This window comes from Acipenser ruthenus, chromosome 17, assembly GCF_902713425.1.
Source record: "Acipenser ruthenus chromosome 17, fAciRut3.2 maternal haplotype, whole genome shotgun sequence".
Classification (NCBI taxonomy): Eukaryota; Metazoa; Chordata; class Actinopteri; order Acipenseriformes; family Acipenseridae; genus Acipenser; species Acipenser ruthenus.
Window position 1 is genome coordinate 16,093,677 of NC_081205.1, and position 18,861 is coordinate 16,112,537.

The 18,861-nt window shown below is 41.9% G+C and overlaps 1 protein-coding gene and 2 non-coding genes across 9 annotated transcripts in view; 1 reads left to right on the top strand and 2 right to left on the bottom strand.

Annotated features, from left to right (window-relative positions):
* Positions 1-1,251: 1,251 nt before the first annotated feature.
* Positions 1,252-18,861, top strand: part of cep63 (centrosomal protein 63) — a 43,556-nt gene continuing 25,946 nt past the window's right edge. For 2 of the 7 annotated variants that reach the window (XM_034038453.3, XM_034038459.3), the window contains exons 1-6: positions 7,510-7,890; positions 10,835-10,899; positions 11,291-11,468; positions 15,487-15,582; positions 16,280-16,402; positions 16,806-16,919. In XM_034038453.3, coding sequence (XP_033894344.2) covers positions 10,859-10,899; positions 11,291-11,468; positions 15,487-15,582; positions 16,280-16,402; positions 16,806-16,919 — 552 coding nt within the window. In that variant the 5' untranslated portion in view covers positions 7,510-7,890; positions 10,835-10,858. Of the gene's footprint in view, positions 1,343-7,508; positions 7,891-8,475; positions 8,609-10,834; positions 10,900-11,290; positions 11,469-15,486; positions 15,583-16,279; positions 16,403-16,805; positions 16,920-18,861 lie in introns of those variants that run through there. The other 5 variants (XM_034038454.3, XM_034038456.3, XM_034038458.3 and 2 more) reach the window with 5 other exon arrangements.
* On the bottom strand, positions 1,460-1,531 carry trnap-ugg (transfer RNA proline (anticodon UGG)). The gene has a single exon. It is a non-coding gene; the product is annotated as a tRNA-Pro (tRNA).
* On the bottom strand, positions 6,832-6,903 carry trnap-cgg (transfer RNA proline (anticodon CGG)). The gene has a single exon. It is a non-coding gene; the product is annotated as a tRNA-Pro (tRNA).

Consider the following 18,861-nt stretch of genomic DNA (forward strand, 5'->3'; position numbering starts at 1 on the left):
TGGCTCCAGGGATCAGCTTATTTTGCCTCCCTGGCGCATCAGCACACACAACGGCTGCGATGCTGGCTCCACAATTACCTATTGTCATAAATTGGTAATGTTGCCGTTTTCTTCAAAAGGCCTTGGCCAAATGTGAAATCTACTTCAAAAGTTTGATGCATTTTTTTAACATGGCGAAAACCAGCAACATTTCCTACGCCTGCAGTGACTCTCCATAGAATTTGTTTGCCGAGCTCTCTGTACTTAACACAATGCTTTGCGAGCAATAGGGTTCCCACCTCTGAGTTAGAAAAAACCGGGACACCAAAAAAATCATATACTTTGATGACATTGAATGTCCCGGGAGGTCTTACAGATTTCCAAGGACAGCTGCCTCAAAAAGAGAAGAATCCAGGCAAAACCAGAACGGGCGACACCCCTAAGTGAGACGGACGTCTCCATTGGAAATCAGCGGAATCGTGTATCTCGTAATAGAATATCTTTTGAGACGCCCTTTCTAATAAACTGCAATATTATTGGCTGAAGCAGTTTTGAGTGAGGCTGGATTTTCATTGGTAAAATATTAGTGTGTGCTCCCATTGGTTAGAAAGGTCGCAGAGCGAGATTGACAGCTGGAAGTTGGTCTGGTTGATTGACAGCTGGAAGTTGGTCTGGTTGATTGACAGCTGGAAGTTGGTCTGGTTGATTGGAAATTGGCAGGTCGAGCGCTGAGGAAATGCGTTACTCAGTCCGTACAGCCTTTCGGACCAATTCATGAATTTACAAACGAATTGACAAATTAATGGCTGGATAGTTTAGGAATTAAATGGCGCTCCATACGTGACCGCCTTCATTGAAAACAATTGTTTTTGCTGCGCCGAGTCCGGTGTGTACGACCCTTCAGGGTAAAATAAAACCGCTGGCGATTTATTTATTTATTTATTTTTTTTAGAGGTTGTATTTTTTGCATTTTACAGTTACAAATAGTGTTTCTGCGCTCTTGTATTTCTGACAGTAATCTCACTCCATATGAACTCGAGATTTCTCGCACTTAAAGTGAAAATCATACCCTATCAACGACCCTTCTAAACAATGAATATTTTGATTTTACGAGTTCCTGGGACACAGAAGTAAAGACTAAATGCAATATAATCAAATCAACAGCAGGCGTCGCTTCATACTTCACTGGAAGCTGCTTCCGTGTCAGCAAGCCTTGGTTTTCTTTATTTGTGGGTCTTTTATTTTCAGAATAAATTCAACGTCTTGCACTGTGGTCTGTTTCTAAATGGTAAAGCTAAATGGTAGGTTCGCTTCGGCTTGCTGAAACAAATATTTAGGGACCTCGTGGCGTAACGGTAGCGTGGTAGGTGGTATTTATTTACTTCATATTCAATTAAACTGAATGTAGGTTTTAAAAATATATATATTATAAATACTTTTACATAAAAAATATAAACATGTATAACTGAACAAAACATAAGGGCTCGTCCGGGATTTGAACCCGGGACCTCTCGCACCCAAAGCGAGAATCATACCCCTAGACCAACGAGCCAGCTAAACGCAAATCAGAGCTGTACAGCTAAGAGCTCCTCGTCAGCACTGCTCAGTCTTGAATTCTCAAGCAGCAGGCGCGGCATTTCGGATCCGACACACAGACGCCTTGCGTTTTGCAGTATAGAGCATTTGAGCCAACATGGCCTACACAGGGCTACAGTTTCGTAACTTTCTCTCGACTCTCGTACACGGAAGTCAATACTGTGGGTTTAGAAAATCAAGATCATTTCACATACTATCTTCAACGAGATGACTGTAATCAGTGTCTAACGTTGCAGGTATTCAACATGAACTGACTGACTGTTCGCTCGCTCGCTGCATCACGTGAGTGCACACCGCAACAACACTCGCGCCTTACCTGGGGGGGCGGAACTGCGCGCGCGACTGCTAACCCCCCCCCCCCGTGAAGGAATATCCCGTAGAAAGTGTCCTGAGGGCATCGGATGAGTCGAGGGCATTTGCCATTTACTCCCATCTTTCACTTCCGGAGCTCGGCAACTCTACGAAATCAATCCACCCTGTCCCTAACCCATCCCCAAACCTAACCTTAAGCAACCCTGCCCTAAAACCTAACCTCAAACCCAATACCTAACCCTAAACCTAACCATTAAGAATCATCTGATGCGCGCAGGACACTTTCTACGGGATATTCCTGTGTGCTGCTCCAGGAAACACTGTCTCACAATCTGTGAGGTATGACACAGGCCCGGTTTTTGGGATGGAACCGCATAACAGTCTCGCGTTTTGATTGGTCCATGTCTGTCACATGAATTTGTCAGTGGAAAAGCGTGCAGGCATTTTTAACATTGTGATCAGAGAGTGGAGAGATCTGCTTTCCATAACCTTACCATTAAAATATAATGTGGTATTACGCTGTACTGATATAACAAACTATGGGTAATTACTTTATATGAATTATCATGTTATGCACGAATGTAAGAATTGGCTTTCTGTGGTGGTGTACTTTTTTCTTTCAAGTAGCATATATATATAATCGTTTTTGCGATATATTTTGATATAAAATGTATACACTATTGCAGTTTTGTTAGAGGATACATTAGTTTATCTCTAATGTAATCACAGTTTTACATATAGACTGCCCCTGTTTTCATTTACGTCGCAAATTCTGGGCTGCTTTGCTTTTCAGATAATGTCCCAAATTCTGGGCCGCTTTGGTTTTTAGATAACGTCCCAATTTCTGGGCCGCTTTGGTTTTTAGATAGTGTCCCAAATTCTGGGCCGCTTTGCATTTTCGAATTCAGCCCAGTTTTGGGGACTCAGCTGACAGCCGAGTTTCTAAGTCATCCATGCACAGTTTACCATAAACTGGATCGTGAATTCATTTGAGAGTAACCCTTAGTACATGAATCAAAGTTAATGTATTTTTTACTCTCCCCAGAAATCTTTTTTTTTTTTTTTTTTATGAAAATACAAATAAAATGTAAATGTTATTTCTTATTACATGAAGAAACTACATTGCACTGAAATAGATACATGGAAATTAATTAAAGCATTCGTTTTCCTTTATTAAAGACTACTTTATTAAAGACTAATAGTGAAAATAAATGATTGTAGTAATTTTTCTTTTACTCTACACTTCCCAGTCTTTTCCCCACCCCTCTTTTGCGCAAAACCTGCACTCAAATTCCTCTCCATACACGTGTACCACCATGCAACCCCGGCACGCACACACCCACCATTCAACCGCTGCATGCACACACCACCATGCAACCCCTACATGCACACACCACCATGCAACCCCTACATGCACACACCAATATGCAACCCCTGCACGCACACACCACCATGCAACCCGTACATGCACACACTACCATGCAAGCCCTATATGCACAGACCACCATGCAACCCCTGCACGCACACACCACCATGCAACCCCATAGCAATTCTTTGCAAAATATATTTTCGGGTATTCAGTCCCATTCATGTCTATGGCAGTGTTAAAAAACACTTTTTCAGTGATATCTCTCGAACCAGAGCACGCAGAACCACCATTCAAAGTGATATAGACTCAGGGGAGCACCCCAAACCACCCCCTAAAACGGTGTGGTGGTTCACCCAAAAACTCATGTCATGAAGAAAAAATTCACTTTGCCAAGCCGTCCTGGCATCTGAACCATGAAAATGGTGACTCCTTGTGTGGGGCCCCAGGGGCCCTGCCACAAGAAAAAAAATCAAGTTCCTAACCCCCACAGAACCCGAGATACGCCCTGTCAAAAATGTCCAAAAACTACCCTTTTCGGGGTCATATCTCCATGACCCTGGGGCCTAGATACTGGGTTGAACTTCCTACGGTCATGTCTGGGGGCCCTCTTTCACAGGGAGCCACCTGTTTTCAAATGCTACATTTTCAACAAATTTACACATTTTCAGCATGATGGCATGTCAAGGTTGCATTTCCAATAGCTTTTGAGCTCCAGGTTGGAAAAAAAAGTCTAAACAGGTGTCCTTTCTAGCTGGGGACACGTCGCTTGGAGGGATCGACAGGGGCCCCGAGGTGGACCTCTGTACCGATTTTCAAGTCTCGGGGACCCCCGTAACCCAAGATATAACACCCTGAAAAATGTCTATGGGAAATCCCATTATAAAACCCCTTTGGGGCAACGCCCACCATCTGGCGGTGGGGTGGCGTATGAACCCGTGGCCGATGTCTTTCTTTAGCTAAGACTCTTGTGCACGCAAAGAGTGCCCTTCTGAGTTCGTTGGCCCAGGGGTCGTGGAGATACGGGTACGATAAGAGACCACCCCCTTCCCTATGGCAAATCCCATTATAAAAACACCATGGGGGTAAGGCTCGGCCAATGGCGGTCGTGGGTCATACGAACTCGAAGGAACCCATTTTCTTTAGCTAAGACTGTTGTGCATCTAAAGAGAGTACTAGCGAGTTTATTGGCCAAGGATTTGTGGACTCATGGGGTACGACAGGAGGACCCCCTCGCCCCGACTGCAATTTCCTATAGCAAAATACATACAAAAAATGTCCATTATATATAAGACCTGAAATGTTCTCATTTTGTAGTGTATTTATGCAACAGAAGCACCAATTTCAGTCAATTCCAAGTGTTTTGTGATCACAGTATCAACTTGAGTGTATCGGAGCATAGTTTTGCACCAAAAGCGAGCAGAGGCGAAAAAAAGCACTATATACCCTATTCTTTAAAATATCACTTTGCAGTGCAAATTTGAGGATCACAACCACTTAGCAACTTGAAAATTGGTACTGCAATTTAAAGGCCTGTAGTGTCTGGTAGTCCCTAACTGATTCAAGTGTTTTTGGAATGATTCCTGCAAAGACTGATTTATAAGAAAAAAGAGAGATTGACAAACAGCATTTTGCTTTATATGCAGAAATGGGCAACTACAAGAGGGTGTCAAACAAGCTGTGAATGTCCTAGGAGGCTACTGAGTACCTCTGGGTATGAATCCAGATGCTCGCAGTACCTGTTCTTAAATGTCCGAAACCACTGTATCGCTGTATAACTGTATACCCTATAAATATCACTTTTTATTGTGTATTTGAGGAACACAACCAATTACAAACTTCATTTGAATTGCTGTGCTATCAGAATATCAGTGTATAACTTTGCTGGGTATTGCAGTGTATGCTGGGTATCAAAAGGCCTTCACTTTTACAAAAGGCTGTCAAAATTTTAAAAAGTTACAAAGTTACAAAAATATAGGTGTGCTCCTAACCCAATACTTGTCTTTTTAATTCTGTGCATCCAAATACTTGTAGTTAAAAGTTTTAAGACTTAAGCCTACTGTTTGTTGTTCTGTCCTAAACCAGCAGTTTGTCACCCAAATTTATTAAACAAACGGGGAGGGGGTCATCAGATTATTCTCCATTTTATTGTAACTGAGGTACCGTTCAGTTGAGCGAAAATTGTAAAGGGGTACTCAAGCTGAAACCTCCAGATAGAAGGGGTACAGTTCCAAAAAAAAGGTTGAAAACCCCTGACCTACAGTATAAACTATCAGGAATAGATAAGGGAAATGTTGACTAATACAATACAATAGGATTTATCTGAAGTTGTTGAAGGGCACTGGTCTCTTAAACCCAGAAGTTCTGATAAACCCCTACGGCTCACTATATATTGATGGACATTATTACATAAGCAAATGAGATGTTTTTTTTTTGGTATACCATGTTCCTAAATGTTTTCTGGGGAGAGTAAAAAATACATTAACTTTGATTCATGTACTAAGGGTTACTCTCAAATGAATTCACGATCCAGTTTACGGTAAACTGTGCATGGATGACTTAGAAACTCGGCTGTCCGTTGAGTCCCCAAAACTGGGCTGAATTCGAAAATGCAAAGCGGCCCAGAATTTGGTACGTTATCTAAAAAACAAGGCGGCCCAGAATTTGGGACGTTATCTAAAAACCAAATCGGCCCAGAATTTGGGACATTATCTGAAAAGCAAAGCAGCACAGAATTTGCGACGTAAATGAAAACAGGGGCAGTCTATATGTAAAACTGCGATTACATTAGAGATAAACTAATGTATCCTCTAACAAAACTGCAATAGTGTATACATTTTATATTAAAATATATCGCAAAAACGATTATAGATATATGCTACTTGAAAGAAAAAAGTACACCACCGCAGAAAGCCAATTCTTACATTCGTGCATAACATGATAATTCATATAAAGTAATTACCCATAGCTTGTTATATCAGTACAGCGTAATACCACATTATATTTTAATGGTAAGGTTATGGAAAACAGATCTCTCTCACTCTCTGATCACAATGTTAAAAATGCCTGCACGCTTTTCCACTGACAAATTCATGTGACAGACATGGACCAATCAAAACGCGAGACTGTTATGCGGTTCTATCCCAAAAACCGGGCCTGTGTCATACCTCCAATCTGTTGTTGATATACTTGTAAACGTTGCACTTGGTTTCACTTTCAGTTGTTGCTATTTAAACTTGTAACTTCTACCTACGATTAACCATTTAAATGTAATCTAGAACTGTTATAGTACCTTCTAGCTCTGATACCACAATGACTAAGAAAAGTATATGTAGGTTATCTCTAAATACTGTACATAATTATACCAGGCATGCGCAGATATGAATATACAACGTGTATTTGTGGAATTTCAGTATGATACCAGTCGAAAATCGAATTACTCTGTATACATAAAAAAAATAGTACACAATTAAGGACGTTTGTGTGAAACATCCTCAAATATATTATATTTCAATCATTTAAACCTTTTGTGCACAACCAAAAAAAAATGTAATTTAAATATTGTGGAAAAAAAAAGAGGGCTCGTCCGGGATTTGAACCCGGGACCTCTCGCACCCGAAGCGAGAATCATACCCCTAGACCAACGAGCCATGTGACAAAAATGTATAAGCCTACTCTATATATTTCTTGACTGCATTCCATATTAGGATATTTTTATTGTAAAAACAAATAATTAAGACGTTTTTATATTGCTTATTTTAGTGGATCGACAACGGTTTAAGAATTAAGCTCACATTAAAATATTCGTAATTTGCAAAGCACGCTGTGTATTAATGTAAAAGTAAATCGGGAATATATAACAATTACCCATTGTTCTATATTTATTGCGTTCATTCCCTTTAGCTCGAAAGCTGCTTGTTTTATATAGATAGATAGATAGATAGATAGATAGATACAGTACTTAACGCTACGAAATGTAGTGCAAGTTTACTAGATCCCCCATGGATAGCGTCAGTAAATACAATGTATTTCGTTGTTAGTGCTGAGGTTTTGTTGCCACGCGGTAAATCCTGATAATATTTGAAATTTAATTTAATTTACAGTTTTTTGTCATCATATTATGCATGCGTGAGTGTATATGATTCAGCGTCAATTTTAATCCGCTAAAAGGTTTAATGAGAAAATCCACGTGCGAGTGTGTAGTTTTATTTAAGTGAACTACTTTTCCCACTCTGCAAATTCCAAATCAGAACTACATTTCCCATAGTGCCGCCTTTTTCTGCGCGTGCGCACGGTCAGTAAACAACTGCTGGTGTTCTGTACAGTATTTTTGAAAAGCACAAACCCGTTAATTCTAAAAGCTACAGAGAATACAAATATTAACAATTTGCAAATTGGGTATTTTAAAGATAAGGTACTTCATGTTAACCCGATATAGTCCAGAACTAATATGCTGTATTTAAATCGGTACCCGATCGTTATTTTTTAAAGTTATTGTGTTGGCTTCCCTCCCAAAATTGTTGCAGTACTGAATTCAGATTAAACTGGCAAGGTTTTCAGGATTGGTAGACCGCTGGACCCCGTGACATTATTTTCTCTAAATATGCACGAGGGTTTTCCTGTGTGAAATCACAAAGGTAAGTTCATTGCCTGCACATACATTGTAATGTTGCTAGCTTTCAGGATGCATTTCCTGACAGTACACCTGGCTGTACGCTGATGATGATAGGAAGCCTGTGCGCTTGTTTATTTCCCCATGCACACTGTGCAGATAGCAGGCTGGAGAGAGGGAATGGGAATGTCCACGCATATTGTATTTGGTGGAGCTATCTACTTTTGTCGAGGGACACAAAACGGATTATGTTGAAATTGACAAATAATTCAGTCATGGCAGTATTTCTCAAGTGAAGTCCACCTACAGTTTCGTACCGCATTCGGAGCTAACTATATTATTAGTTTATTTAGCAGGCACCTTTATCCAAAGTGACTTATAGTTGTTACAAGGCAATGCAAGAGCAATATAACGATACAGTGTAGTTTATAGCACGTGCAAATACTACTAGAACACAATGAGATTAGAAGTAACAATTTAGGATTAAGACAATTTGTATCTACAATTACATGACAGTCATGCAATAATGTGCTTCAGCTGAGCTTCCAGTAACATGGTGCTGAGGTTAAGCAAGTCCAGTGCACAGTTGGAGGGGTATATCAAGAGACGGCGCTGTCCTGAGGTTCTCCAGTCGCTGGTGACCACAGAGGGGCTGTGAAGAGAAGGAGTGGCACGAGAGGACCAGTCGGCCAGTAGAGGAGGAGCGGAGAGGGCCAGGGATGTAGGGAGACAAGGGATTGGAGGTAGGAGGGGGCAGTGTGGTGAAGAGCTCCCTACATAAGAACATAAGAAAGTTTACAAACGAGAGGAGGCCATTCAGCCCATCTTGCTCGTTTGGTTGTTAGTAGCTTATTGATCCCAGAATCTCATCAAGCAGCTTCTTGAAGGATCCCAGGGTGTCTGCTTCAACAACATTACTGGGGAGTTGGTTCCAGACCCTCACAATTCTCTGTGTAAAAAAGTGCATCCTATTTTCTGTTCTGAATGCCCCTTTATCTAGTCTCCATTTATGACCCTTGGTCCTTTTTTCTTTTTTCAAGTCAAAGAAGTCCCCCGGGTTGACATTGTCTATACCTTTTAGGATTTTGAATGTTTGAATCAGATCGCCGCGTAGTCTTCTTTGTTCAAGACTGAATAGATTCAATTCTTTTAGCCTGTCTGCATACGACATGCCTTTTAAACCCGGGATAATTCTGGTTGCTCTTCTTTGCACTCTTTCTAGAGCAGCAATATCCTTTTTGTAACGAGGTGACCAGAACTGAACACAATATTCTAGGTGAGGTCTTACTAATGCATTGTAGAGTTTTAACATTACTTCCCTTGATTTAAATTCAACACTTCTCACAATATATCCAAGCATCTTGTTAGCCTTTTTTATAGCTTCCCCACATTGTCTAGATGAAGACATTTCTGAGTCAACATAAACTCCTAGGTCTTTTTCATAGTTCCCTTCTTCAATTTCACTATCTCCCATATGATATTTATAATGAACATTTTTATTGTTCTATTAAACTATTAAATTTCATTTGCCATGTGTCTGCCCAATTTTGAATGTGGTCTAGATCATTTTGAATGACCTTTGCTGCTTCAACAGTGTCTGCCACTCCTCCTATTTTTGTGTCGTCTGCAAATTTAACGAGTTTGCTTACTATATCAGAGTCTAAATCATTAATGTAGATTAGGAATAGCAGAGGACCTAATACTGATCCATGTGGTACACCACTGGTTACCTCACTCCATTTCGAGGTTTCTCCTCTAATCAGTACTTTCTGTTTTCTACATGTTAACCACTCCCTAATCCATGTGCATGCATTTCCTTGAATCCCTACTGCGTTCAGTTTGAGAATTAATCTTTTATGCAGGACTTTGTCAAAAGCTTTCTGGAAATCTAAATAGACCATGTCGTATGCTTTGCAGTTGTCCATTTTCAATGTTGCATCCTCAAAAAAGTCAAGTAGGTTAGTTAGACATGATCCCCCTTTCCTAAAACCATGCTGGCTGTCTCCCAGGATATTGTTACCATATAGGTAATTTTCCATTTTGGATCTTATTATAGTTTCCATAAGTTTACATATAATAGAAGTCAGGCTTATTGGTCTGTAGTTACCTGGTTCAGTTTTGTCTCCCTTTTTGTGGATCGGTATTACGTTTGCTATTTTCCAGTCTGTCGGTACAACCCCTGTGTCAAGAGACTGTTGCATGATCTTAGTTAGCGGTTTGTAAATAACTTCTTTCATTTCTTTGAATAACTATTGGGAGGATCTCATCTGGCCCAGGGGATTTGTTTATTTTAAGAGCTCCTAGTCCCTTTAACACTTCTGCCTCTGTTATGCTAGGTCGACATGTGGGGCATGTTGTCCATGTCCTCCTTTGTAAAAACCTGTGAAAAGTAATCATTTAATATATTTGCAATTTTTTTTTCTTGATCTGTGATATTGCCATTTGTGTCTCTCAGACATTTAACCTCCTCTTTGAATCCTCTACCTGAGCCTCTGGGGTGGGGTGAAACAGGGGTTTAAGAGGACAGTTCCATGGTAATGTAAAATGTGAAACAACGCACTCCAGAGTGATACGTTAGCCTACATGACTTATGTCCCATTATCATGCTGCTTCCTGGTACCTACTCATTTTAATTGCCATTCAAACTCAGTGGTCTAGCTGCAATCAGACTATGTGATCTACTGCACAGGTAGCAGGATGCAGTAGTTTCTCTACAGGGTCTGATTACTGTACATCCTCACAGGAGAGAGATGTGTGGGAGCTGCTGCTAGTGATATAAACCTATTGAAACCAGCACTCAATGTTCACACAAGAGCTCAGACAAGCTGAACAGTTTATTATTTATACTGCTGCTGACTGTCTGATAACTCAGCCTTGCTCTCCTCCCACAGCTCTGCCAGTGCTAACCCAGCCCTGCTCTCCTCACACAGCTCTGCCAGTGCTAACCCAGCCCTGCTTTCCCCCCACAGCTCTGCCAGTGGCATCGACTGGAAATGGAGGCGTTTTTGGGAGAAATACAGGACCAAGTGGGCAGGTGAGGTTTTAAACAGACTACCTGTATGGATATTGAGCATCAATATCTACAACAAAGACTGACTGTTTGGACTCTGAAGTATAGGTTTTCTGTCCACTCCTTGTAATCATTGTGCACAAGTTAAACTTATATGTGACCTTTCAACTCGCATAGTCTTAAGAACAAAGCCAGGTAAAGAGATTCAGAGAAAATTGACAACTCAGTATCAGAGCGACAGAACCCAGAGCCACCCAGGACGATTGCAAATACAACACAATAGTAAGGGAATGGAAAAAATAAATACAAGAATAAATGGGATGACATCTGAAGCTACCATGTGGGTGTGAAGTATCCCTTCAGTGCTGCGCTTGTCTCTGTCTCTCTGTGACCCCGACTGCTCGTTCCTCCCCAGGAGCTCCCTGACCTCCTGTCAGGCCGAGCTGCAGGAGCTCATGAGGCAGATCGACATCATGGTGGCTCACAAGAGGAGTGAATGGGAGGCGCAGAGCCAGGCAGTGCAGGCCAGGCTGCAGGTTCGAGAGGAGGAGCTCCACACAGCCCTGGACCTGCTGGAGCACAGACACAAAGAGGTAACTCCAAAACAGAGGCTTGGGAAACTGATGCCCTCTGCTGTGCATGCTGGCTGTGCCTGCCCTGAACTCGATTCAAGATCCTGACTGCTAGAGCCATGGTGGAGTCAGTTTCTCCTTTTCCTGTACAACCCTAATATCTGTTCTAGTGCGTGTAATAAGGGTGGTTCATACTTTAGTCTTGTGATCACTGGGATTCGGTTGCTAGAGTTGAGAAAATGCCTATATATTGGCATGGCACCGATATAAGGAAACAAAACACAATCGGCTATATATATATATATAGACAGACAGACAGAGAGAGAGAGAGAGCATTTTGAATCCCTGTATTGAACAACACAAAAAAGAACAAGAAGACATTAAAGTAACCTTTAAATAAAACTAGTAAATTCCAGCACTGGTCATAATAAACAAGAATAAAAAACAGATAATTAACCAAAACATTCTAAAAATAGCAAAAACCTCAAATTTCAGATGGCAACTGCAACACACAAACATTTTAAAAAAATTAGCTTGCCATCTTCACCCACTGCACACACCCCATCCTCAATACACCACCTCATCATAAAATTATCCATGTCATTCATCATGCTGTAATAAGAAAAATCAACTTTTACCCTGGTTACGACCAGAACTCTAAAAACACACAGCGCATCATCTATACAGTGCTAGATAGTCTGTTCTTATGGGATTTTAAAATCGCAAGCTTTATCAAGGCACACCAATGATGATATTTAACCTTTAGCGGCAGCACTGAGGGGAAATCAGGCTCACGCTACGGGGCCTGCCTCTCCGAGAAGCAGTACGCCAAAAACGCTGCTGAGCTCAGGGAGGCTCGGATCTCTCTCAGCACCCTCTCTATGAAGTGCACCGAGTGCAGGCCCAACGCTGCAGTCATTTCGGCCCCGCTCTTTCATCGCCACTCAGTCTAGTCTACCAGGTGACCCAGGGTGGTGACTGGCCTGTAAAAACACTAAAAAAAAGCTGTTTAGAATTAAAAGGATCACTGTTAAAAATTCTATTAAAAAACAAAGGCGTCTCAAAAATAAAACTCGTACAGAGGCTTAATTTGTCCTTAAAATCTTAACTAACCCCCAAACATTTAACATGTCCTGTAAAAACTCTCCAGCTCAGTACTAATAACTTTACTGGGGGTCATTAATAACAGCTGCCTGTCTAAGCCAAGCCCCCCAACCCTCTTGAGGATGGACAAAGCCATGCCTCTGTAGCTCAACTCTGGGGTGTACAGTAGCCTCTGGGCTGCCTGCAGTCTGAATGCAGCGATCCGGGAGGGGATGTCAATCAGCCCCTGCCTCCCTTCGTCTCATAAGAACATAAGAACATAAGAAAGTTTACAAACGAGAGGAGGCCATTCGGCCCATCTTGCTCGTTTGGTTGTTAGTAGCTTATTGATCCCAGAATCTCATCAAGCAGCTTCTTGAAGGATCCCAGGGTGTCAGCTTCAACAACATTACTGGGGAGTTGGTTCCAGACCCTCACAATTCTCTGTGCAAAAAAGTGCCTCCTATTTCCTGTTCTGAATGCCCCTTTATCTAATCTCCATTTGTGACCCCTGGTCCTTGTTTCTTTTTTCAGGTCGAAAAAGTCCCCTGGGTCGACATTGTCAGTACCTTTTAGAATTTTGAATGCTTGAATCAGATCACTGCGTAGTCTTCTTTGTTCAAGACTGAATAGATTAAATTCTTTTAGCCTGTCTGCACACGACATGCCTTTTAAACCCTGGATAATTCTCGTCGCTCTTCTTTGCACTCTTTCTAGAGTAGCAATATCCTTTTTGTAGTGAGGTGACCAGAACTGGTGACCAGAACCTTTGTATTTAATCATATCCTGATGTAACTATCACTGACACTGTTATCTGCTGTATTATTGAATTGTATTTTGTCACACTTGTACTTGCTTGAACCAAAGTCATTGTATTTATCTTGCTCTTAATTGTATTATTACTTGTACTGTGGTACTTGAAATGTATTTGCTTACGATTGTAAGTCGCCCTGGATAAGGGCGTCTGCTAATAAATAAATAAATAAATAAATAATAATAATAATAATAATAATAATAATAATAATAATAACTGAACACAATATTCTAGATGAGGTCTTACTAATGCATTGTAAAGTTTTAACATTACTTCCCTTGATTTAAATTCAACACTTTTCACAAAGCCTTTTTTTATAGCTTCCCCACATTGTCTAGATGAAGACATTTCTGAGTCAACATAAACTCCTAGGTCTTTTTCATAGATTCCTTCTTCAATTTCAGTATCTCCCATATGATATTTATAATGCACATTTTTATTGGCTGCGTGCAGTACCTTACACTTTTCTCTATTAAATGACATTTGCCATGTGTCTGCCCAGTTCTGAATGCTGTCTAGATCATATTGAATGACCTTTGCTGCTGCGACAGTGTTTGCCACTTCTCCTATTTTTGTGTCATCTGCAAATTTAACAAGTTTGCTTACTATACCAGAATCTAAATCATTAATGTATATTAGGAATAGCGGAGGACCTAATACTGATCCCTGTGGTACTCCACTGGTTACCTCGCTCCATTTTGAGGTTTCTCCTCTAATCAGTACTTTCTGTTTTCTACGTGTTAACCACTCCTAATCCATGTGCATGCATTTCCTTGAACCCGAACCCGTTCACAAGGAAAACAGGGTCCAAATAAAAAAAAAAACTGAAATCTGAAATGATTTAAAAACATTTTAATGTTGTAAAAATGCTGTATGACACCTGTGTCAGTGGCAGAATTGTTTGAATACCGACACGCAGCTCCGTTCTGAATTTCAGCAGCACATCACTGGATTGGAATGCAAGCAAAGACACACTGATGAAAGGAAGCCATGTTAACCCACTGTGGGATAATGCAAATCTATCTTGTTCTAGATATACCCACGCTTGTGTTATAATTATATTAATTAAATTTAATTTTTTTCCTATATCAGAAACGAATGAAACACTAGTAATTCCAAATCCACGAGGCCATCGTGGCCCTGTTAGATCTGCAGTGCGGGGTCTGTGGAATGGGGAAGGTAGTGCTGGAGAAGGTGGTACCAAAGGTGACCTGGCATGGAGTTTGCCTTTGAGTCGACGTGCTGTTTGTGTGTGTGTGTGTGTTTGTGTCTGGCTGTGTGTTTCTGTGTGTGTGTGTGTGTGTGTGTGTGTGTGTGTGTGTGTGTGTGTTCCTATGTGTGTCTGTGTTTCTGTGTGTGTGTGTTTAATCAAAGCTCAACTGAAGGCCATGTTGCATCAGAGTGGACTGTTGGATGAGGAAAGCACACTTTTCTGGCCATCTGCCTTCCATCGAGATATTTTTTTGTATCACTCTCAATTAAGTTTGACATTGACATAACATGTTTATACAAGTAATGGTAAGTATGAAGCCAAAGTTAGTACATGAAATAAACAGAAACAAATATAGCCATACGTGCATGTGCTTAGCATTTTCAATGCGGGTGCTTCAGAATGAAGTGTATTGTTCAGTTCCCTTATATAAGTTTCCATAGTAAAAGCACAGCAAAGTGTAATAAAGCACAGTGAAAATACGGTAAAGCATAGGGAAGCTTTGTAAAGCCTCTGAGGTATGGCAAAGCATATGAAAAACATGACAAACTATAGTAAATGTATGGTATAGTCATGGTTAAAAAAACTGCAAATTACCAAACAAGTTTTCTCATCCAAATATTTCTGCCAGCTTGTGAGAATATTGCTTTAGGATTGCTGTGTGCTTTGTACAGTGGATAATGAATTGGGTGTTACCACTGGGATGCTGTGAGGCCTCCCTGGGTTCCCGATTCATTTCTCTCCCTTCCTCTCTCTCCTTCCCTCTCCCTCTCTCTCATTCTCTCTCTCTCATTCCCTCTCTCTCTCATTCCCTTTCTCTCTCTCTCATTCCCTCTCTCTCTCATTCCCTTTCTCTCTCTCATTCCCTCTCTCATTCCCTCTCTCTCATTCCCTCGCTCTCATTCCCTCTCTCTCTCTCTCTCTCTCTCTAGGTAGGAATGCTGCGGCACCAGGTGGAGGAGATGCAGGAGGTGAAGCAGGAGGTTGTGTCAAAGTATGAGGAGCAGCTGCAGAGAGTGAAGGAGGAGGTAGGGGACACTGCTGTAGAGAGTGAGGGAGGAGGTAGGGGTCACTGTAGAGAGTGAGGGAGGAGGTAGGGGACACTGTAGAGAATGAGGGAGGAGGTAGGGGACACTGCTGTAGAGAGTGAGGGAGGAGGTAGGGGACACTGCTGTAGAGAGTGAGAGAGGAGGTAGGGGTCACTGTAGAGAGTGAGGGAGGAGGTAGGGGACACTGCTGTAGAGAGTGAGGGAAGAGGTAGGGGACACTGCTGTAGAGAGTGAGGGAGGAGGTAGGGGATACTGCTATATAGCTGTAGATGATCCCCTGTCTATACTCTCCAGAACCCTCTCCCTATTCACCCCCCTCCAAAGACTCCAAGCCACTTCGATCCCTTGTATGCATACTATATGCCTTGGTATCCCTGAAGAGGTAATCGGCCCCTTTTAAAGTAGTTGTAGCTAACAAAATACTTTCGGAAATCTTACCTGTAGTTCCACAGGTCTCAAATGTGCAGTTTAGAAGGAAGCATATCATTCATATGTATTTCCATTTTAAAACATGGCACTCCCGAACTGCTGTAACTCTAATTGAATGCAGGCTCTTCTGAGCTGTTACACAGAAAGTCAGTGGGCTGTAGTGTTGTGGCTGGATAATGGGCTTTTGGGAGTTTGGGAGTCTGGAGTTCACCAGCCTGTGCTGCTGTGACTGTGTGTTTGCTTGCAGCTGGCCAGGCTGAAGAGGAGCTATGAGAAGCTGCAGCGCAGACAGCTGAAGGAGGCGAGGGAGGGAGCCAGGAGCAGGGAGGAGGACCAATCTGAAGTGAGCCGGCTCAACCGCAAGCTCGAGGTATCGACCAGCCTGTAACGCTGCAGTGCATCGTGGGTACATGGCAGCATGTTGAGTGGAGTGTGTCTGTTTCTAAGCAGCAGTGCTGTGTATTTGTTAATGCTCAAGCTGCTAATACCCCATTAACCATGTCGAATGGTGACCTCATATTCACAGGGTTATGGAAAGCGGGACCCTTCTCTTTGACCTGTGACGTAAGATAGCCACCATATTTGAGTCATGTGATGTTTTTGGTTTCCACATTAGATCCTTACAGGTGGTAAACAACTTTATTTAATTGACAAAGAGACCAACTGTAGGAGTTGCAGCCAGCAGTGTTCGAGTTTCTGTCTGACGGGGTGTGTGTGTGTGTGTGTGTGTGTGTGTGTGTGTGTGTGTGTGTGTGTGTGTGTGCTCTCAACAGGAGTTCCGTGTGAAGTCTCTGGACTGGGAGCAGCAGCGAGTGCAGTACCAGAAGCAGGCGGCCCAGCTGGAGGCTCAGAGGAAGACCCTGGCTGAACAGTACCAGCTCATACAGGTACAGTACCACACTACCCCTCAAGCACCGGGCTATCGGCCTGGGAGGAGACACATTCCCCTCAGAGGCTGGAAACTCAGTAATAATGGAACTCCCTTGTTCAAATAATTGATGTCAGGAGTTCCATTATTATCTTCTAAAACGCCACAGCAATGCCATTATCCCTGAAGCACATAATCTAGAACTTGATATGCAGTCACGCACACAAGTTGTCACGATATTTAAGATTATCTCAAATTATGTCTTAAAGTGTCCTTCCAGCGATTTGTACAACTAATAAAAACATAACTAGTTTACATACCCCAAAACAAACTCCAATGTTCCGTTTTACTCAAAAGTTGCTGGAAAGCAGTCTAATTTTAAGTTTTTTGGTAAACGGCAAGCCTGCGTGAGTGGTTGCTATGGAACTCGTCCCGTTGCTATATGACGCAGGGGAAGCGAAGTGGAACAGAAGCAGCATGGCTACGCAGGGAGCTAGCAAGCGTTGGCAGAAAAATGGTGCTGAAACCTCGGAGCCTGAGGAGGATGCCTTTTTATTTTAACAGACTTCTGAAGAAACGTTTTTTATCGCCGAAAGTCCTTATTAACTGCTAATCATATTGTCATTGCTGTTCAGTTATATACTTTGACATAACCTTTAGGGAATGTAAGATTTACTTTACAGCTAGATTACTAGCTTTCTATCTATCCATCTGTCTTCAGTCGCAGAAGAAGGTATTGGCATCCTTCAGTTGAAACAATGTTATTCACTAATTGATTTAGTTTAATACATATAGTTAATTAAACTATACTTATTTAACAGTGATATGTTTTTGAAGTTTATTAAGTTCATTCATCCTAGCAAGTAGTAGTAAAGATTGCAGGTACATTATTTGAGTTCAGACAGGAGGTGCCAATAATTAGTGCCGTGAAAAAGTATTTGCCCCCTGTCTGATTTTCTGCATTTTTGCACATTTTTCACATTGTATTTGGTCAGATTTTTAGAGGGAGTCTGAGAGAAAAAATGACACCAAAGTTTGGTGCGTCTCATTTGTTTGGTGTGCAAGGTAATCAAACATGCAATCTTCAGGTGTGAAAAAGTTATTGCCCCCCCCCCCCCAGTTAACTCAACCCAATTAAAGGGATAATTAGGGTCAACTGTTTGAGTACTTTGGTTAACAACCAGGCCTGATTTGGGCCAGCCCTGCCCAATATATATCTGACTAACTTTGGCCCTTACCATCAGAGTGAAGTTGTCAGCACACAGGTTCTAGAGGCACATCATGCCACGAACAAAATAAATTCCTGAAGAACTCCAGAAAAAAGTTGTTGATGCCTATCAGTCTGGAAAGGGTTACAAAGCCATTTCTAAAGCTCTGGGGCTCCACCGAACCACAGTCAGAGCTATATTGCCCAAATGGAGAAAGTTTGGGACAGTAGTGAATCTTCCCAGGAGTGGCCGTCCTGCCAAAATCTCTCCAAGAGCAAGGTGTAAAATTGTCCAGGAAGTCACAAAGAACCCTAGAACAACATCCAGGGATCTGCAGGCCTCTCTCGCCTCGGCTAAGGTCAGTGTTCACGACCCCACCATCAGAAAGACACTGGGCAAAAATGGGATTCATGGCAGAGTAGCAAGGCGGAAACCATTGCTCACTAAGAAGAACATAAATGCTCGTCTCAAGTTTGCCAAAAAGCACCTGGATGATCCTCAAGAGTTCTGGAACAATGTTCTATGGCCAGATGAGTCAAAAGTGGAACTTTGGCCGACATGGGCCCCGTTATGTCTGGCGAAACCAAACCCTGCATTCCACAGTAAGAACCTCATACCAACGGTCAAGCATGGTGGTGGTAGTGTCATGGTTTGGGGGTGCTTTGCTGCATCAGGACCTGGACGCCTTGCCATCATTGAAGGAACCATGAATTCTGCTCTGTATCAGAGAATTTTACAGGAGAATGTCAGGCA